General features: G+C 42.9%; 1 protein-coding gene and 1 pseudogene across 1 annotated transcript in view; both read right to left on the bottom strand.

Moving 5' to 3' along the window:
• CACHD1 (cache domain containing 1) overlaps window positions 1-12,196 on the bottom strand; it is a 202,500-nt gene extending 190,304 nt beyond the window's left edge. Inside the window, exon 1 of the mRNA XM_063106536.1 lies at window positions 11,957-12,196. Coding sequence (XP_062962606.1) covers window positions 11,957-12,196 — 240 coding nt within the window. The remainder of the gene's footprint in view (window positions 1-11,956) is intronic.
• On the bottom strand, window positions 10,156-10,309 carry LOC134385277 (U2 spliceosomal RNA; annotated as a pseudogene).
• Window positions 12,197-22,770: the final 10,574 nt, after the last annotated feature.

Below are 22,770 nucleotides of genomic sequence, written 5' to 3'. Positions count from 1 at the left end.
TTCTACAGGAATACAACAGTGAACAATACAGTGCCGCCCATGAGAGGTTAGGGGTCGTGACAATCAGTAAAATGAACAGGGTAAGGAGACAGAAAGAGGAAGGGCAAGGGAGGCTTTTTGCTGTTGCCAAGCAAAGAGAAGAGCAAGTTTAAAGGCTCTGGAGCAGGAATGTGCTTGTAGTGTTCAAAGAACAGTGTATGTGGAGATGCGGAGGTGCGGGGGAAGGAGGGAGTAGAGGAGGTAGGAGATAAGGTCACAAAGGTAGCAGGGGCCAGATCACATTCAGCTGTGAGGACCACTGTTATTTACGGTTTTACTCTGAGTCAGATGGGGACCTTTAGAAAGTTTTAAGCAGAGAAATGACATATCTGGATTTACATTTTAAACAGATTCTCTTAGTACTCTTTCTAAAAGCCCCATGTTTCCTTCATAACGCTACTGAAAATTTACAATTTGTATTTATTTATATGATTATTTGTTTAATGCCTATTTCCCCTAGTAGGCTTTATACTCCATAAGAGTAGGAACCATGTATCTCTTTTTACAACAACTTAAACTCAAAACCAAGCATAGTATCTGGCACATAGTATGTGTGCTCAACAAATATGTGTTAGTGAATTAACTAATGAATTCTAACCTCTAGGATAAAGTAGCGCCAAGTACGTAATTTGCAAGTATGCACACATTTTTGCATTTTTTATATTCCTACATGTAGCCCAACTTTCTCTACCATGAATAAATTAAACATCAGAACCAACTAATACATAGAGTCTACTTAAGTGTCTACTTCGGGTCTAACTTCCACTCACCTGGTACATTTTTAATCTTTAGTAGCAAGGAAAAGTTCAAGACATTTCACAGTAAATCTAGAGTAAGTAGTGAAACTGACACATTAAACATAGCAGTAAAAGCTAAATTTGGAATAGTAACTATTAGAAAATTGTAAAGTCTACCATTTAAAGACTGCTGGGCAATTTTTGTGGTCGAGACATTTTCTGAGCCCTCACAGACAGTGCTAACCAGACCAGGACTATACAGATGAATAAGCCTGGCTCTTTCCTGCAGGAGCTCACACTCTAAATACTCTCATCTCTGCAATGCTTTGCTGTTTGCAACTCTTGCCCACATTTATTATCTGAATATACATACATGCAAATAAAAGTTTCCAGGCTTCTTTTATGCCCATCTCAATATACACTATTTGAAGAGATCTTAAACTTAAAACACCCAAAATAAAAGTTATTGGTTTACCATGAGCACACAGTCTAGTCACCCCTAAGACTACAGAAGGGGCTAATTTCCCCATTTCCCAGGAGGGTCCGTGAAGCCAACTGTGGATCAAATAGCCAACACTACAAATAAACAAAAAACTCAGTTCTCCAGGTTTTCTCCCTAAAATCACCCAAAGCAGCAACAATGCTGTGACTGACAGTCCCCTAGGGAAGAGGCAGAACAAGCAGGAAAAAGCACACAACTCTCCTCCTGTAAAAGATACCACCAAGCAGAACATGGCGCCCGACCCACTCCAGTACCTCCTGTCTCTGGGCTGCTTCAGGAGGCACTGGTCTGAGAGAAAGTCAATCAATAAAAGCGGATGGAATTAGGACAAAGGAGGCCAGTATCTTGGCAGAGGCACAGGGAGCAATCCAAGTAGACAAAAAAAGTCCCTTGAGGTTTCATGTGAGTTAGCAAATGATTGGGAATGGACAAGAAACCCAACAGGTCTTTCCATACCTCTAATTTCTCAGACAAATGTGATGATCACAGAAAAACTTTAAAAATGTTAAATGCACACACGTATTCCACCACTAATACGACAGAAAAATATCCTCGAGCCATTTATAAATGCTATATATTCATATCAGAGTGATGATATGCTTCCAAATTTCTGCTTAAATATCTTTGCATGGTTGTACACAGCACAGTAGTTGCCAGGCTTTATAGCTTCTCTGTGATTCTTTTTTCCCTATACAGAATCCTCATTTTATTTTCAAGTAACATGGAAATATGAAGACTATTTTAAGCTGGCTAATTATTTTATACACAGAGTCGGGGCAGACTGATGAATCTGTACTTCAGTGTATTTATGGATCATTAATTTCTGGCCATTCCTCTTTTGAATTAAGATTTTTTTTTAAAAGAAAGAAAGAAAAAAGTTGGCCATCATATACTAGACTCTGTTTATGTTATTTCTTCCACATACGTCTTATCAGCTCTGCCACAGCTGAAGTGATTCCAAATTGCTTTATGACACTTGGATTTTCTCCTGCTAATAATTCCTCCTTCCTGCCCATGACTGGCAGGCTTCTTCCACACTGCAGTAATGTGGGACAGCTAATTATCTACCAATCCACCTTGCTATTCTGCACTTGGCAACTTTTATCTGCACAGGACAGCTGCACTCTCTGTGTTTGAAGTAAAATGTCAGTCTCTGCTAATGCAACAAGACTTACATCACTAATGATGTCTCCACACTTTGAAGAAACAAGTCAAAGCCTAATTAAAAATTCAGATTCATTCTCACTGGTTTGCCGATTTTCACTCTCCTTCTACCAGGGCTCAAAGTATCTTTTAAAACATTCCATGCAAAAATAAAATTAAAAAAAAAAATCCAAGGGGAATCAAGAAAAAAGTGCTGCAGTCTTGGGTTTCGACTGCATCTTTAAAATAACTGTTATGGTTGGAAGAGAACCAAGACATTATCACGTACAAGATAAGAATTTACTCCACTGGCTTCTACTCTACAATTATAATAAAGCATACTATTTCCAGGGAAATATGGACCATAAGCTACCTTTCAGTTGATCCACTCTGGTATTTTAGGTGTTGGAACTTTTCAAACTGTAATTAACTCAAAAATCATTTGACTACCTAAATCTAAAGCAGATAAAAACTACTTTTGAACTCAGAAAAAAGAGGGCAAGGTAAAGAGGTATTCAAATGACATTGATTTTGTTTCATCATCAAATCAAATAAACAACTCCCCCAAAGTAATAATACTACTGCAATATTCACCAAAAAAAATAAATAAAAAATAAAAGAATTTCATACTCCTAATGACTATAATGACTAGAGAGAGAAATGCAGGCCACGACAACCAATTTCAAAATAGAACTTGGCCTGAAAATTACAGGTGGAATTTTCTTCTGTGACAAACATAAACAAACACTGAACAACCAAAGTTGTTCCTCCTGTAAAGTTTTTATTATATAATTTACCTAATAAAAGATTACTTTGGTGGTACAGGGTCACAATGATAAATAGTTATTGACCACTTAAATTTGCTCTTTTTTCTTTTCTTTTTTTTTAAAAATCTAACAGCATCCTAAGTAAATCTTAGAATTTTGGAACTTTCTTCAGTGGCTCACTGACTTCTAGGTACTTAAGTAACAACTTAAAATTAAAAATCTAGTCAGCTGTCAAATTAGACCATCAGCTTTAAGTTCTCAGCCATAAAATAATTAAGCCAAGCTTTCTTTTCAAAAAATGTATGTATACTATTAAGTTTACTTTTCCATTTTAAAGCAATGGAAAAATGGGGCTCCCATTACATCATGAAAAGGGTCAAAAAGCAAGAAATGTAAGACTGAGACTTGAGTTCTCAATCTACCACTTATTACTGGTGTAATCTCCAGAGAGCCACTTCCCCAGTTTCTGTAAAATAAGTCATCTGTAAAATGAGGAGAGGAGATTTGACAATCTCTCTGGTTCTTCCCAGTTCTCATGGCATCCAGTGATCTGTGGATCTGAGAGGTCAGGGAGAAAGGGAATATCAAGGTCAGGCCTACTAGGCCTGGATTTGCACAACCCTTCAGGACAGACCACAGTGAACAGCCTATCTTTGGGCCAAAAACCACCTAGCAGGCCCTCCTGGGAAGTAAACTTGGGGAGGCAGAATCCAGAAATGGAGCAGGCCCTGGCAGCTGGTGGCTGGTGGCTGCTAACAGTGTTAGAATCCTACATCACTCTGCTGAGTTTTCTAGGTTCCAGAGCTTTCTCCAGTTTCTTGTTTCCTCTCCCCAGATACAAGGGACTCAGGCAAAGCACCAGCTAGTTCCCAACTCAAACATCAGTGAACTACTGTCAGTCATGTTGAAACAGAGGGCAGACCTATTTAAGAAGGTAGGCACGCAAAGAGTGTGCTGGCCACGTCCTCAGAGCCCTAATATAGCCCTGCTCAAAAATCTACCCGAGACCAATTGTATAGGGTCCTATGTTTCTTTCTTGTTCAAGCCAGTGTGAGTCAGGTGTTCTGTTAACACCTGCCCTATCCAAGTCTTGACTGAAATCAAGGATCCAAGAATCCTACCACTTCACCTTTGTCTACTTCTCCAACCTCTTTTGTGTTCTTTCTTCCCTCTAGCTCTCTAAACTGCAAAGCTTATTGCCATCTTTCTGTTCCTCAAAGGTGGAGTGATGCTTCACTATGCCAAGCTACACTTTACCTCAACAAAGAGCCTTCTGGGAACTACACTCTGACTAACCAACTCCTATACATTCCACTTTCTTGGGGAGGGCTTCCAGAATCCCTTCTCATCCCCAAATAGGTTAATATCCCTGACATACTTTCTCCAAGGATCTGGAAACTCCTCTTTCATAACATTCATTACAGTGAAATTAATGATGGATATCTCAGGCCTAACATAGTCCTGGCACAAGATTAACATTTGATAAATATTTGGGGAAGTAATTATAATGACAAGGAGCTCACCTTCCAAGGCAATCCATTTTAAAACTCTTCCAGCAGAAAATTCTCCTTTATATTACACAGGAATTCACTTCTTCATAACCTGCACACAAGCACTGGTTTTATTTCCCAGAACCCACTGCATAATTCTAACCCAGACACTGCAAATTGGTGGCCTCTGGCCTGATCTGGCCTGCAGATGTGTTTAATTTGGCTCACACAGTATTATTGTATTTTTTAAAATCCACATTAGTTGCCAACACTTTAAGAATTAAGAGATTTCATATAAAAACCAGATACCCAGCTTCTCCTGAAAAACAAAGTGATGTGACAACACTGGACCCACATCACCACTGGGCAACAATCCTAGGAGCTGAGTAGTGCCTGCCCTGCGTCAGCCTTGGCATGTGCCAACTGACCACATCCACCACCACTTCCTGCTGCCCTACATCGGTCCCGCTTCACTAATTATGTCTAACTGAACCCTGCAAACATTAGTAGCAATCCTGGGTGTGCTCTAGATCCCATATTTTAGCATTTCTTTCTATACTGTCACAAACCATCCAAGTTGGTTTAGCCTCACCGATAAGACAGGAGCTCTCAGGGGAAGACACTGGATGCCTGTATTACTCCTGCACTCTCTCAGCCTCCTGTCCTGCAGTGAGGCCCCCAGTGAACATTTGCTGACAGACTGAGCAGAAGACAAATGTGTACACAGTCCAGCTCTTCCTCTTCAGTCCTCCCCTCTCTCCCACTTCCAGCTTATCTTGCCTTGTCCTTTTCTCACTCTTGCCTCTTCTGGAAGGGGGAGAGAACAGAAGCAAGCAGATGTGGTTCACGTTACATCAGTCAAATACATGTGCCTAGACTATATGCTGGCCTCCAAGAAACAACGAACCTCACAGCCCATTGGGAGAGCCAGGCATGAAAATGAGGGCCAGAAGGCACAATCAGGGAGAGACCCAGAAGAGCTTCCCTGGCATTATGTCTGGAAGGCTGAGGAGGTTGCTGGGCAAAGGCACTAGCCATTTGTAAAGGTCTAGGGACACAGCAATGATTTTATTCAGGCACATCACCATAAAAAATGTTAAGTATATGCCCTCCAAAATATCTTCATTTATTTGTCAAGTGCAAATTCTATATACTATTTTCCCATTAAATTATGTATAGTATAAAACAAAAAAAATGAAAATTAAATAGAATGTAATAAAAAATGTTGTGGATAAAATTATGTGATGTCTGGAATATGCTTCAAAATAATCTGGGGGAAGGGGAAGAGCAGGTAGAGACAGAAGTAGAGGAGAAACCAGCCCGACTGCAGTTGATAACTGGAGAAGCTGGGTGAGTGGTATGTGGGTATGCTTACACTATTTTCTTCAGTTTTATATATTTTAAAAAATCTTTGTAATAAAAAATGTAAAAGTAAATAAATAACTATGAATAGCAGATGTATTTTTTCAGAAACCCCAAAGGATGGTTTTACATCACATCCCTAATGTCTGTGCACCACGCATGCCCTAGAAACCCGAGACAGAGGAATGACCACATTGAAATCTGTAGGTTCTGAAGATTAGATTTTGGTTTCATTCAGGCTCAGGAGCTACATGTTTGCTGCCTTCCAGGTTCTGTGCCCTAGCACTAAACAGACTGCTCCCATGTTTATATTTTGTTTTCTGACTGCTCCTATGTTAGGCCCTGTGCTAGACACTTTGTTATCTTTTAAAATATATGTCTCCCTATTAACCACATGAAGCATGAAGACACTAAAATTCAGAATGATTTACTAACATGCTGGAGTTCCATAGTTAATAACTGGCTGGGTCAAAATTGTTGTCCCTTCATGTTTTGAATTTCAATAAATTCTTACACCAGATCCAAGCAGATCCAAAATAAATCCCACTCCACCTAATACCAGAATTCCAGCGTTTTGCAAGGTTCCTGCCTGCTCATCCCCTTAAGCTCAAGGAAGGAACTCCTCAAGCAGCAACCAGAAATAGCATCAACATGTTATAAAGTGTGAAACCATCTCCTTTCCCTCCCCCAAGTCCTTCCAGACTCAAGTACAATTGGCAGGGAAAACATTATAAGCTCAAGGGACAAGGCTAGCTAAGACAGCATTAGTGAGGAGGAAGTGGAGGAAGTACTAAGTATAACAGAAATAGTCCATCACAAGCCTCTCAGCATGCTTTTTCTTGGGCTCACTCTTACCAGTTCAACTCAGAGACGTCTCTCCATGGTCAGTTCTCTTCTACTCCAGGTATACAATCTCAGAAGAAAGCAACACAGCAGTTTTCCCACTAAGACTTACTTTGTACACAGGGCATAGAATCAAACCGCATTACTGACAAATACAGGTGATTTTTTTCCCCCTTAGAACATTCTATATTGTGTAAGTGCACATTCAAATCATTCTAAACTAGGCCATTCCTGGTATGATGCACATGATTTAGGGAAAAATACAACCCTTACCTAAACATGACTGCAAATAGCTTCCAGTTATAGTAGAGCCACCATGATGTTTATGTCCAATAACCACAGAAGCTCCAGAGTAATTGCCAAAGAAATGAGATAAGTCATAGGAACCATCTGAAGGGACACAAGTGTCAGAGCCACCCTCCGGTTCAGGAGTTCAGGATTCATCAGTTACCTTGTCCAGTGTCACCAAAAGGGAATTAGAAATGTCTAATGAACTACTGATCTGGTTACCCTTCACATCTGAGGCTGCTGCTGCTGCTTTCAGGACTGGCTTCTGTGTGTGGACATTTCACTGAAAAGGCCAAGGGAGAAGTAGCTGACCTCTTTGACTTCACCAAAGGGGCTTGGGCAACACTACTGTGCTCCCATAGTACCCTGTTCCTCTCTCTACCATTGCACCAAACCCACTGCATTCTAATGCCTCTATACCTCTTGCTCTCCTCAAAGAGGTATCATAATGCCTCTTTTTGTGTCTATTTTTATCATTAGTTGAGAGATTCAGGGGATCTACCAAGCTATAGTCACCTTTCATCACCAGCTTAGTCTAACTCAAGACCCCTCCAAAAGTTTGTTGGATATATGCAAAAATGAATGGTGAATATATGCATTGCTGTTTTACTGCACACGAAGAAGACTTGCCCTTTCACTTTCAGCCGCAGTCACTATTTACAACATTGCTCCATATTTTCAGCTGACACCTCTTCCCCAGCTAGGCCTTCAGTTCCTGAAGTTACATTGATCCTGGCTGCTGCTCTTCCTTAAATTTTAGTTAAAGCTCCAGTTTGTGCTTCTAGTATTTCTTCTGCCCCAGTTGGAAGGAACCCTACTCCTCCCTCCCTCTCAGTCCCCCCACCATCCCCCCACACCCTCCTCCCCCATACAGCAGCTGTCTGACCAACCTGCTGGTATGTCTGCCAAGTTCCTAGTGAGTGTGCCCAGCCCAGCAGAACTGTGTCAGAGCTAACATCAAGGCGGGCACACTGGCCCTGTGCCAGGCCTTGCTGTTAGGAAGCCCGTATTGTCATATAATGTTAAATGGGCCTTATAAGTGCCTGGTGAAATGGCTCCCACAGCCAGATATGCCTTCTACAAGCAGGCATTGTTACTAGACTATTTTACCTGTGCAATCTTACCTCCTCCTCCAGAATATAAACTCCTTAAGGAGCTGTGCTGGAATACCTCTTTGTAAACCCTCTGAACACCTAGCATAGAGCTCTGTGTTCAGTAAGCTTTCAATAATTAGCTCTCCATTTAAGAATAACCACATCCATCAACGTTTCTCAGTGCAAGCTTAGTATTCACAGGTGCCTTCACATGCACTATTTCCATTAAGTCCACAAAACAAATCTCTAAAAGAATCATCATCCCCAATTTTACAGACAAAATCACCCAACTTGGAAGTGTCAGCGCTGGAACCCAGATCTCCAGATACCTAAGGTGGGGTTCTTTGCACTCATTGCTGCTGCTTGATAAAAACTTGTTGCATGAATGAATAGCAGAAACAAGTCTCCCTGGACACAGCCACTCACTGCTCCCCAGACCGCAGTGTTGATGGCTTCACTCTGCCAGACCCCTGAGGAGACGATGATTAGGTTTTTGACTTTTATCCATGATGTATGATGCTTGCTGCCAGGGGGGGCAGTATTCAGTGGCAGCTTTTCCAGGGCACTGGCAAAGTTGGTTGGCACGAATCACTTAAAGATTTTAAAAATTTTGTTCATTATGAAAAGGAATAACCAAAAAACATAGGTAGGCAGCCTCCATTAAAAAACTTTTCCAAAAAAATTTTAAAGATGGACCGCTTTTCAAACTGTCTACCTTTATCAGCAAGCACAAAAACTATGTCATGAGAAACTATAGTTCTGAAAGAAGGCCAGGTTTCATTTTTGTAAATGTACCCCTTGTAACCCCCTGTGAGCAGTATGGGCCATTTGAAATGCCAAAAAACAACAGGCCTAGTTTGAGGGCTACTTGACAATTTCTCAAAACTAGAAATTGTCTTTGGAGAATTTCAGCAGCAGAAGCAACTTAAAATTCTGAAAATTGGCTTTTTACATACAGATTGACATAAAGAAAGTTGCTCATAAAATGAGATGCTGCCCTGAAAGGCCTGTACTCTTCCCAGAAATGTCAAGGTCAAATGAAAGTAGTCAATCCATTAAGTGAGGGAAGAAATTCTTCTCCTGCAAAGAGACAAAACCTCTTCCCTCCCCACGCCACCATGTTTGTATGGAAGTCTGACCCAGCTCACCTTAACACCCACACAAGGCTACCTATCTCTGAACAACAGATGAGCTCTACATCTGTAAAATCCAGCATTCTGAAAGGAAGAACTACATAATCTGCACTTCAGGTAACTAAACCCACGTCATTTCAGACCCACTGAACAAATCCCAAAGGTTTACAGAGGAGGCTGTGAGGCTCAAAATCTTTGTTCTAAGGGCCAGAAATCTAACATGCCTTCAGATTTTATTTTTTACAAATATTCCCCTCAAAAGCTGGCAGTCTAAATTTTAAAAAGACTCTTTCCCCCAATTTTCCCACAAAGAGGCAAGTGGCAGATCAATATACAGCTCAAGAAGAGGAATTTAAATACAGTATGTGTGTCTCCTTTCAAAAAAGGAGAGAAGCCACTTCACATTTTGCCAGACAAAACCCCGTCCGCAGGAGGTCGGTTTCCACAATGAGGTGCAAAGGTGTTAGAACGAGGCCAGTTGGGAGGAGATAAAGGGCCGTTTGGGCACAAACCCCCCACAGTTCAGAGCTTTTTTTCTAAAGTGTCTCCTTTTCAACAGGGAAGCCTTTTAAAACTACATTTGCTTTGGATCCCTACCTGAATGACAATGTGTTAGGATCCGATTTCACCTTTTGTCAAGGACTGGGTGAGAAACAGTAAAACGGCTGTCAGCATCTTAGAAAAAGCAAGTCCTTAGCTTACATGGGGGAGGGGGGAAAAGCCCCCTAAGAACCCTCGTCCAGCCCTAGTGATGGGGTGAAAGTAGCATATCTCTACTAATCCTACAAGCATAGACGAAAACTGCAATACGTTAAATTTCCTTTATTAAAAGAGGTGCCTCTATACAAAAATACAATTCTGTTCGTGCTCTGTATTTACACTTGATCTTAGCCAAAAGGCCGAGAAGCGATCGTGCTCTGTATTTAAACATTCACCACTGGAAAGAAAATCCTAGTTTTCTGTCTCCCCCCAAAGTCACTTCTCTCCTAAGAACTCAGCAATAATCAGAAATCAGAAAATATGTATGGAAAATATTATAACTGAATTTGAACCTGAGAGATCTGCATAGAAAGGGATAGTTAAATTACGTATTTTAAAAGCTTGTCTATTATTATGCAAATGAAGAAAATCTGACCCTATTGCACTTCAGAGCCAAGTGTCTGCAAAAAAAGTAAAATTACCTTTCAAGCAAACCATCTACTCCTCAGCCTCACCTCACCCTTGGGGGAAAAAAAAATCCCAATCTTCAAACTGTATCCTCTTCAGAGAAGACTGGGGTGAGGGTAAGGGTGTATAAAAAAAAAAAAAAAGACGTCAGAAACCTGAATTCCACAGTGACTCAAAACATCTCTCCCGGCGGCGGGAGGTGGAAGGGGTGGGTGGTCACAGTAGGATGGAAATCAGAAATCTATTCCAGGAACATATTCTTTGCACTCAATGCTTTCGAAGACCACACTCGTCACTATTTTGTTATTAGAATGTATAAGAGAATGGTGTTATTCTACATAAGAATGTTATATCAGAGGTTTCTGACTCAAACAGTGTCATCTCAACCTCTCCTAATCAAGTGGGCCTTTTCGGCCAAGTAGATTAAAATCACGGCGGGATAGAATCTCTAGGTGGTTGCTGTTTAGCAATTTTTACTACTGTTGATTCTGAGTAACATCATCAGGATTCCTTATTAGCTGCGGGCAATTTTTCCGTAAGTCCCCCTTCCTTTCCTGGGGAAGACGGACGAGGTAAACAATCTGGAGAAATGGGAACCTTATTCATTCTGCTTTTTCCTCCCCTCAAAAAGGCACACACAAGACAAATATCATACAGCGGACAGCATGCATCCAGCAAGAGCAAAAGCGGAAAGCAACAAAAAGACTCTCCCACCCTGACAAGAGTCGGGAATCTACCAGGCCAGCCCCTCCCCCAACCCACTCGGGCGGGGAAATGGAGCGCGGAGCCCACTCTGGGGGCCGCTCTCCGCCGGGACCCAGGGTGGCCCTGGAGCAGCTGCGTTCGCTTGTGGTGCCTTCTCTCCCGGCGCCCATCGGTGGACTTCGGCAGGGGGGGACACGCGGAGGTGGTCAAGGGGCTGGAGTGGGCGCCTCTGAAAATCTTTGGAGCCAGGCGGGGCCGACTGCCCCGGGATGGGGACACAAAGAGGGAAGGGGAGTTTGCAGGGGTGGAGGGATGAAAACACAGGGGAAATGTGTGCAAATTGGGGAAGGAGGTAAGAGGCAACCGGAGTATCCTCGCCGAGATAAAGGAGCTGGTGCTCAGAAGAGGAGGCTGTGCGGGTGGGGGAAAGTGGGTTCCGTGCTAAGGGCAGGGGATTCTGCAGAGGAGAAAGGGAGGGGCAGGGGAGTGCATAGAAGAGGAGTTGGGTGCGTAATCAGGGAGTCTGTGCAGAGCAAGGAGGGATCCGCCAGGAAAGGGGGCTCTGTGCACGCAAGAGGGGTCGGTGTACGGTCCAGGGGACCTGAATCAGAGAATGGGACGGGCTCTGCAAAGAGGAGAAAGGCAGGATGCCTGGCAAGTTCGGGGACGCGAAGCGGGCCACCTACCTGCATGGTGACGACCCCCAGCTCCTCGGCCGCCAGCCTCCGCATCTGGCTCGCCAGCACTTGCGCCTCGTCCAGGATGGAAAAGTCGGCGTTAGCCACGGCGCCCAGGAGCCAGCACGCGACCAGGCAGAGCAGCCAGAGAGGTAGTCGCAGCGCCCCGGCCCGGCCAGGCGAGCCTGGACAGCGGCGGGCCAGGGAGGCCGCCCCCGCCGTCTCCTCTTCGTCCGGCTCGCGGGCCATGCTGCCTCCCTCCAATCCACGCCAACGGGATCCGGGCGCGGGGAAGCGAGGAGGGAGCAGCGGAAGGTGACCCCAGGGCTCGCTCGGCTCACCCCGCAAACTTTCTTCCTCTTCTGCAGACTCGGCTCCTCCGCGCTGCGGTGGCTCCCAAACTTAGGGGGCGCCCGGCTACAGCGCGGGAGCGCGGGCGGCCACCATCGCCGGGCTGCAGCGGCGGGCGGGGGAGGAAGCGGCCGCCCGAGCGGTCCCGGAGAGCCCGGCGCTCGCACTGCCTCGGCGGCGCCTGCAGGCCGGGGTCGCGCGGAACGCGGGGCTGACAGGCGGAGCTGCGAGCCTCGCGGCTTTCGCTTCCCCGGAGTCCCGGCACAGCCAGGCGGCGGGCGGGCGGCGACACCGGGAGAGGAGGAGCGGCAATCGGGCTGCGAGGCTGGGGCAGCCACGCGAGCCAGGAGGGAGGGGGAAGGTTTAAAACACACGCGCGCGCGCGCGCGCGCACACACACAGACACACACAGACACACACACACACACACACACACACACACACACACACACACACACACAACTGCAAGAAAGAAAGAAAGAGGTGGGGGGAAAGGGAGGTGTCTGGTGCCACCACGCTGCGCTCCGGCTCCGCGCACTTCCCGGCTCGGCCGCTGCCGCGACTGCGGTGATTTATGGAAAGAGGGAGAGAGGCGGGGAAATTCCCCAGTCGCCCCTCCTCTCTTTCCATCGCTCCCGCCTCAGAACCTGCCCCCCCCCCTCCAAGACGCTGGGGCAGGAGACCAGCCCGGCCCGGGGGATCTATTGGACCTTTTCGTGGCCGGGGACAGCGACCCACCCCAGCTCTCACCGCCTCCGCCCACGCGAGAGATTCAGGGTCCCACCAGTTCCAGGTTCCACCCATCGAAAGTCCCTTTAAGTTCTTGGACGCTGGCTTTCTGCCTGGCAGCGACTTGGGAAGGAGGGGGCTGCCATGTGTGCGTCCACTCCCTTTCTTAGACGTTATGGATCACAATCGCTAGCCCTCGTTCGAGCAACAATTTCTTTTTGTAACCGGCTACTGTGTGCCCGACACTGTGCTCTGGGGTTTATCTACATTATCCTTTAGTCCCCACGACATCCCTACTGAGGTGCGTTATCTTTATCCCAAATTTTTAGGTAACAAAGACTTAGGGCTTAGAGAGGTGGAATAAATTGCCGAAGGTCACCCAGGGGATAAGAGGCAGATCCAGAATTTAAGCACAAATCTTACTCCAAGGATCTTGCTCTTAAACACGACACAGTTCTTTCTGTCTCTCTTTGAAAGTGAATCATCTGATCCCATCAAAAGCAAAAACAAAAACAAAAAACAAAAACAATTGAACCACAGTCCACCGCACACACCTGTTTTCCGAAGCATGGGGGTTAGGGAAGGGGTCAAGGTTAACCTGTATGTTTGCTCCTGACTCCTGGCTCAGCCTATCTGAGAAATCACCTGCTGGAAGCACCTGGAACAAGTGGATGGTGGATGCCGTGTGTGTGTGTGTGTGTGTGTGTGTGTGTGTGTGTGTGTGTGTGTGTGTGTGTGTGTGTGTGTGTGTGTGTGTGTGTGTGTGTGTGTGTGTGTGTGTGTGTGTGTGTGTGTGTGTGTGTGTGTGTGTGTGTGTGTGTGTGTGTGTGTGTGTGTGTGTGTGTGTGTGTGTGTGTAAAGCAGTCATTCTCCCTTCCAAGTGGATGCCGTGTGTGTGTGTGTGTGTGTGTGTAAAGCAGTCATTCTCCCTTCCAAGTGGATGCCGTGTGTGTGTGTGTGTGTGTGTGTGTGTAAAGCAGTCATTCTCCCTTCCAAGTGCTGTGAGGTTGCTGCATGTGTGTGTGTGTAAAGCAGTCATTCTCCCTTCCAAGTGCTGTGAGGTTGCTGCTTGTAGGTTCCTAGAGACAAAAGCCATGCCTAGGGGGATTAAAGGACTTGCCCAGGGCTGCCTAGCAGAGGTAGTAGCATGACTAGAACCTGGATTTAGTGCTCTTTTCATTTTGCAGAAAAACCTTCTGTTTTACTTCTTTCACTACATTACATTAAAATTCACCTTCTCTTGCAAGGTTCCCTTGGCCCATTTTACCTCATTGTGATCATTTCTCTATTCCGAATTCCCCATTGATTTTTCTGCTATATTGTATATTTTCATTTTGTGACACTATCCACTCTATGCCCCCTTGAGACAGGAACATCAGACTCTTGGCAGCACCATCATTTAGTATCTGTGTTGTTTGTTTTACCTACTAGAACTAAGGTGAGCTTGTTGAGCATGGGGACCAATCCCTTCACCTCCACGTCATCCACACAATCACATAGTGGTTACTGGAGAAAATGATTCTTGAATTAATAATAAGATAAAAACCTGTGTGTCTTCTATCCCCAGAGTTGAGCTGACATTTAGAATTAACAATCTTATTACTTCTGTTTTTTATTGTTATACCTTTGCACGTGATAGCTAATTAGTGAGACAAAACATATGTGTCCCACATGGTAAGTGAAAAAGCACAAAAATAATAAGCTAGTTTTATTAATGTTTTGTAATGGATTCTTCAAGGTTACCACCCCCATGTTGTCACACATCTCTAAAACATCCTTTTGAAACTCCTTCAGAATGGTCTCTCCCTCATTGCCCATGTTTTATATGTTGGTGTTTCTGAATGTCCTATTTCCTGGGATTCTAATCCTATGTCATCTTTTTTTACCCTAAGGTTCTTTTGTTTGTTTGTTTGTTTGTTTTGAGTACTCTAATCCACACTCATGACTTCAATGATCACAGAAACACCAGAGCTCTGCATACTTCTAAACAAATTTCCACCTCCTTCTTGAGCTGGATCTCCATTTTTTCACTGTTTACTGGCTTTTCTATTAGATATACCTGAATGAAACTCATTACTGCCACATTCCACCTACATCTGTACATGACTGCAAATTTGGGTGGATGTCACCCAGTCTCTAAGCCAAGTACCTCTCTCTCTGCCTCCCTCCAGCTCCCTGCACATCCCTCATACCCATCACCCACTCTCTGTCTGTATTTCATTGGCTGACTTCTGTTTTTCATTGCAGCTCACCTGGTGACCACCGTCTCTTCAGGGGTCTCCATGTAGTCCATCTCTCCTTCATCATTCTATTCTCCACACAGAAGCCAAATCATCTTTATAAGAGTCAAGTCTGAACTTGTCACTCAATTACCTAAATGTCTCTCTGATCCCCCATCAGAGAAGTAAACTTAACATACAGGGCACTTTGTGCTCTGGCCTGTCTGCCCTTCTAGCTTTATTGTAACCACTCTGCCCCTCAAAGGCCTCACCACCCCCAGAAAACACCTTTTTGGCAGTCTCAAAAGCCTTCCCCTTCTCTCCACCTGGTAGGCCCCTTCTCAGCTGATATGTCATGTTGTGAAGCCTTCTCTGACACCAGTCCACATAGAGTTTACTGTTCCTCCTCTGGCAACTCCAAAGCTCTTGGTTCTCTCAGAACTTAATGTCCCCACAGCATTTAACAAGCAACATTGTGAATGTCCATTTGGAAGCTTTGTTTTCCTTAATGAATCTCAAAAGTGTGGTCTAGACCACCTGTAGCCTTAGGGTGCTCTTAATAAATTGCAAACCTGTGTTCTATCCGAGGGCTATTGAAGCAGGATCTCTGAAGGTGGGGTTGGGTTGTGGAATATGCATTTTACAGCAAACCCCGCCCTTGCTGTGAGTCTTATGAACCTGTGCTAGACTGCAAGCAAGATCACCAGGATGGTAACTCATGCCTCCTGGAGCTCTAATGTTTAGCCCAGTGACTACACCCAGTCTGTTTTCAATACCCAGGAAAGAACACATGGCTAGTTCTATGTTGCCGGTGTGGAAAAGCCTCAAAGAAATAAAGCCATTTGCCAAAGGTAATATAACTTTTAGGTGATGATACTAGTGTGCAAACCTTGGTCTTCAAACACCAATTTGTAAGCTCTAGTCTGGTGTTAGAGAGAACGTTTACATGAGTGGATACTGGGACCAATAAAAAGCTTGTTGCCTGATAAACTACTAATCCTTAATGTCTCCAGTCCATGTGAAATTGCCCTACCCATTGACCCCTCCTCAGCACTACTTGATTGTTTCTTGGGGAGCAACTGGTTGGACCAGGGTGGGAGTGTGTCATCGATTTAGCCAATCTGTAGTGAAAAGATTATCTGGGACAAGGTGGGACAAATCTTCATTTAAAAAAATTTTAGTTAGGAAATACTAGGAGGAGAAAGCAGTTAGAAGTGGTAGTTAGAACAGAAAGGACATGAGAGGGGACCATAGGAGCCATGAGTCCCATAATATATAGAGCAGGGAATACATAGCCATATATTACAAACACATATATACACACACGTATATATATATATATATATATATATATATATGTATATATGTGTGTATATATATATGTATATATATACGTGTGTATATATATATATATGTCTACATATGCCGTGATATGTATGTGTGTATATATATACATAAATTATCTCACAGATATCATCTCTTTGTATGTACATGTATATACACACATATATGTGTGTATATACATATATGTATATATGTATGTATGTATATGCTTGTGTGTGTGTGGATATACATACATACTGTATAGCACAGTAGCTAAGAGTGTGGATCTTGGGCTCAGAAAACTTGGGTTTGGATCCCAAGGAAAATACTTATTAGCTGTGTCATCTCTACAAAGCTTAACTTCTCTTAGCCACAGTTTTTTCATCTGTACAATGTAAACAATATTACTCAGGGTTTTTGTGAAAAGGGATAAAAAACACTTAGCGTAGTACCTGGTACATAGAAGCTCCCCCCAAATAGTGGGCATGATTCTATGAGCTAAAGTATGAGGGAACAACCATCACGAATAAGCTAAGAAAGCTGATCAGAGAGCAGAGAGAATGAAGTATATAGAACCTGTGGCCTGTAATAGACACGATCACCAAGACCCAGAGCTAATTTGATTTCAGAACTTTCTTATTCCAAATCCAGTCTACATGTTCTATTAATAATAAACTCATTTTTTCTACCTTTTGTCATGATATAACCCTACAGATCAAGTATAACCACTCATTCTCTACAGAGTAGACACTATTGGCTGTTGCTATGGATTGAATGTCCCCCCAAAATTCACTGAAGCTTGACCCCCATTGTAACGGTGCTAAGAGGATGGGAAATCCAATTATGGTATTTGAAAGATGGGGCCTTTAAGAGGTAATTGGATTGCGAGGACTGTGCCGTTGTGAATGGATTGATCCATTCATGGAGTAATGGGCGTGGTTCTGATGGCTTCATAAGGAGGGCGAGTGAGAAGTTAGTTCTCTCTTGCTCATGTGATTCTCACCATGTGATACCCTGCATTACTCTAGAGTCACCACCGAGAAAAAAGCCTTCACCAGATGTGCACCCTGGGCTGTGAACTTCCAAGCCTCCAAAACTGTAAGAAATAAATGTTATTTCTTTATAAATTATCCAGTTTCAGGTATTCTGTTATAAGCAACAGAAATGGACTAATACAACTGTGTAGCTATTTGAACTACAAAATGATGAAAAGACTGGTAAGTGAGTTACAATTATTTCTTAAAGACCATAGCCACCATGACACTTGTCTGATGGCTTTATCTTCTCCCCAGAGTACTCCTGTACCCCTTGCTTGTCACCGGGTTAGACAGCTGTTTATCACCTGCTCCCTCTCCAGAAGCTCCAGCACTTAGCATGCAGCCTTGTCATTGTCCATTTACAAATATTTTCTCCATCTTAATGTTACTCAAGGGTGGTCTATCAACCACCTACAGAGGAACACCTATCAGGGACTGTGTCTGCCTTGTTCACTGCCACAGAGTCCAGCACAGTTCCAGACCCAGAGTAGAAAGCCAAGAAATGTTGAACCAAATAATTGAAAAAAAATTAGGAAAATCCATGAATCATTAACTCTGTGCAAGGAGCTGCACTAACAATTTTGTTCACTGTCTGCTAAAGAAGAACAAACCAAGAGTCCTTATCAAACTGGCTGCTCTGCCATATTTTGGGAGGTACAAAGGCACTTCAGTGACAGACCACCTCCTGGAACTCATTGGCCAAGATGTTCACCACAGAAAACTCCATGTCAAACTGTTTTGAGGAACTCTTAGATTTCCAAAATGTGATATGACCATGACTCCCTTTTGCATACTCTGAGAGAGAAATAAGGCCCAAGTTAGCAAAAAAGTCTCAACCCAATGCTGCTGGCAGGTCTCCCATTCAAAATAGTAACTGGCTGCAAACTATATTGAACCTGTAAACTCAGGGAGCTCAGGAGAGTAGAACTGGCAACTCCAATGGCAGAAATTAACACTCACTTATTAACTTCTACAAGACTGCATATCTCAGCAGGTGTGATTTATTGTTAAATAAATGGAAATGCCTAATAGTCTAGTCTGAATCCTAGAACACAGATCCTCTCCGTTTTACACATTCCTCCTGCTGATTTTAAAAATCATCAGATTTCCCATTTCCCTTCAAATTGGGAGCTAGTAAAGATAGAATAACAGTAATAAATATGTTACAGAGACCCTACTATGAGTTGGGTGCTGTATATGGCACACAACATATCATTTCTTGAACTCTTAGTATGTTTCCTATGTCCTATCATTTTAGCGTCGAAACAGAGAAGACAAGATTATTACAGTTTTATACACAGGGAAATTGAAACTCAGAAAGTTAAGTAATGTGACCAAAGTTATGGGCTAGCAGGCAGCAGAGACAGGATAGAAACACAGGTATGTTTGACTCCTAACTCAATTCTATTGCCACTCTATCATGTGCCTTTTTTTCTGAATGAGAAAAAAGAAAGGAAATTATGGATCCCTGCCTAAGAAACATGATTATTTCTAAGGCAACTATTTTTTCCTGTTAATTTCAAACATTTTTTGAGCATTTGCTATATACCAATGATTTTTTTGAGTGATAGGGACACAAAGATGAATAAGATTGGTTATCTTTAAGACCTTTAGGTTACTGAGGAAAACAGAGAATTTCAAGACAGATAATATTACATCCAGCAAATGCCTCAGGGCCTTTCCACTTGCTGTTTACTGTGTCTTGAATGCTCTTCCTCCAAATATCTGCATTTCACTGTCAAGACTGTGAGGGGTCTGAGGCCTTACCTAATTTGCAAGCCAACAAGTTAGCCCACTACAACCTCATGGGTGCTGGCCGAAGAAATGAGATTCCTGGGTTAAAGACAAAGGACTTTCCTGCTCACAGCAATAGCAGTGGCCAGAGTGTCAGTGTTTGGGCTGGTCCTCCAAGCCCCAATTCCCCACAGGGGAAAATGAACAGGGCCAGGCAATACCTGCACACATTGGGTAACATTGAGGGAGAGGAACCCAAAGCTTATGGAACCCAAATCTTTTATAATAAAATGCAAACAAAACTGCCCTTTGCTCCCAAAGAGATATCTTTAATATACTGGACAGAAAGCAAATTTTCCTTTTCCTCCGAAAAGAGACACTATCTCTCCTGCCTAGGCTGTTCACTAAACAAACATCCTTGAAAATACAGCTCAGAACAAAAGGGCGGTTAGTGCCTTGCTCACAAGACATGCAAAAAACCCATAGAGAATCTTCAAGAAATGCAAAAAACCCATAGAGAATTTTCTCCTCACATCACTTCCTTCTAGTCTGTGCTCAAATGTGAGAGGGAGGCCTTTCTGAACCATTCTACTTAAGATTGTAGCACCCATTACGCTGCCTCCAGGAGCTCCCTATACTCCACCTCTCTATTGTACTTACATCATCTAACACATTTGCTTACTTGTTTTGTTTACTGTAAGCTCCATGAAAACAATGATTTTTTGGTATGTTTTTTCAACATATCCCCTATCTAAAATAGTGCCTGCCACATAGTAAGTACTCAAGAAATATTTTTAAAGTTAACAAATATAATATGGAAAGCTCTAGAGAGGCAGTTATGCACCTGGTACTATGAGAGGGGCACTCAATCTAACTTAGTAGGAAGGTCGGAGAAGGTTCCCTAGAGGAGATGGCATCTAAGGAGTGTCACCAAAGATAAGTAGGGGTTAGTCAGGCCAAAAAATAGAATAAAAAGCATCCCTGGAGGAGAGAAAAGCATTCAAAAATGTACAAAGGCCAAAACAAGATAATGTGAAGAAAGGAAGTAAAAGAAGTTTGGGATTTTTACAGCATAAGTGGGAAGTGAGGAGGGACAGCAGATGAAGCTGTTGGTGAAGATACAGGCCCCCTGGTCCTTGGCTGAGGGACTTGGACTTTCTCCTGAGAGGAATGGGGAACCAAAAAGAAGGGTTTTAAGTATGGGGGTGACATTTCAGAAAGATTACAGTATAGTTGTGTGGAGGATGGATTTAATGAATCTCTACTCATAGATGCATTAACCGAACTGAGTAGCATCTCAAAAGTATCTAAGTATTTCTAAAGAGGACATTGAAATTCCTAAGGGAAAAGTATGATGTGGTTTTTGTTTAAAACAAAACAAAACAAAAAATAAAAATATGCGCAGAACTTTAACCAGATCCCACACAATTTCGTAATGAACATAATAGTAATAATTTAAACATGACATATGGTGTGTTAAAAAGCAAACAGCAAGAATTGACTCTCAGTCATTTCTTTATGTCTTTGAAATCAAATGACACTTTCTTTCCATGGGCTTGGTGACTTCTTCATTAGATATAGCAAGCAGTATAGTTCTTTCCATCTTACCAAAGTTTAAAATTTTTCTAAAAACCTATTTCAGAGTAATAAAATTTTCAATAAACAAAACTAAAGCAACCATAGGGTGAGCAAGGGATTGTGCCACTTGCTCTGTGCCTATTCACTGCCGAGAGAGGCAAGACTTAGAAATACACAAAGTGAAATAGCAATGACAGATTGAACCCACATATCAAGGATGCAATAGGAGAGATGGAACAAAGCAAATGAATTGCAAGGGCAGTAGTTTCATAGTGAAATGATGACTATATATGGAAATAATGCTAACAGCTAACACTTTCTGGGTGCCTACTTGGTTCTAAGCATGATGCTATATGTTTTAAATGTAATGATCTCATTTAATCCCTAAAACTCCATGAGTCATAATAATAATAGCTAACATTTATTGAGCTCTCACTAGGTTCCAGGCACTATGCTAAATGTTTTAAATGGATTATTTTATTTTATCGTTATAAAGAAAGTATTAAGTAGATGTAATCATCTCCATTTTACAGATTAGGAAACTGAGGTTTAGTGAGACTGAGTCTTTTGCCCAAGGTTTTAGAAGTAACATGTGATGGAGTTATTATTTAAATCCAGGCCATCACTTTTAATCCTGTTTCATAATAACAGGTAGGTATTATGATCAAATCTATTTTGCGAAGGAGGAAACTAATGCTCAGAAAAGTGAGGCCATGAACATGTCTGTATGAAAGCCAAAATACAAACACATAACCACAAAACATCCTGAAGGATTAGAAACACTAAATGGTATAAATTTTATATTTTATCAATGCCATCCAACTGACTTGAACTTGAATTAGTATACAAGTAACTTAGTGATAAATGAGTCAAACCAGATTCAAATTTTAAAATTTTTGTCACTCACTCATGCCACAGACTTTGCTACATACTAGAGAGCAGTGATGTGACAGGCACACTCCCTGCTCTTAGGAGCTTACAGCTTACAGCTTGGTGGCAGGGACAGATACTGAACTAGTAACTGCAAGAACACGTAACTACAAGTGAGGAATTTTACAAAAGGCAGACATTGCTAGGCACTTACGGATCAGTGTTCCTGTTGTACTGATGTTCCACCAACACTGGAGAATTCTAGAATTCCTACTGCGGTGAATGTATTTACTGAGCATTGTAACTTTACCCTACAGCCCCAGAGGTCAAGAATCCTTAAGTGCCTGAGCAAGCCCTTGCTAGCATTGTACTAAAAACATGCAATGGATGCCTCCAAAGCAAGTCCAGAAGACCTCATTTCACCTGCTATTCACCACTCTAGTTTTCCCTGGATCATTTAAACCCACTCTTGACCCCAGATTCTCACCCTCAGTACCCCTGGGTTTGATGAGCCCTGTTGGACCTGCTACTTCAGTATGTCATCTTAGACACATTTGGATTATTCACTCTCTGGCATTGAGCATCTTAACACTGGCATCCTTCCCCTCAACTCACAGCACTGACTGGGCAGACTTCTTCCTGCCTGACCCCCTCAGGGGAGGAGATAAACACATGCAACCTGAGGGTGTCAAGGTTGAAGTTAGAGTCATCCTTGAATTCTCTCTCTTTTTTTTTTTTAACCTGATTAAGTCATTTCATTTCTCCAGGATTTATTTATCAATTATCCCACATAATCTTCAGGATGAAATGGAATTTCTTAAGCACATAAGAGCTTGCTTGGTCTGGACCTGGACATCTCTCTCTGTTTCCCCCACCACCCTCTTCCCAGCATGCAGTGACATCCTGTGCACCAGTCAAAACAAGCTACTCAAATCTGTGACTATGGCCCCCTGGCCCCACACCTCCCTGCCTTTGCTCTTTT

This window comes from Cynocephalus volans, chromosome 8 (genome assembly GCF_027409185.1).
Source record: "Cynocephalus volans isolate mCynVol1 chromosome 8, mCynVol1.pri, whole genome shotgun sequence".
NCBI classification, from domain to species: domain Eukaryota; kingdom Metazoa; phylum Chordata; class Mammalia; order Dermoptera; family Cynocephalidae; genus Cynocephalus; species Cynocephalus volans.
The sequence above is the reverse complement of the archived record's forward strand: the minus strand, read 5'-3'. Positions and strand labels throughout refer to the sequence as shown.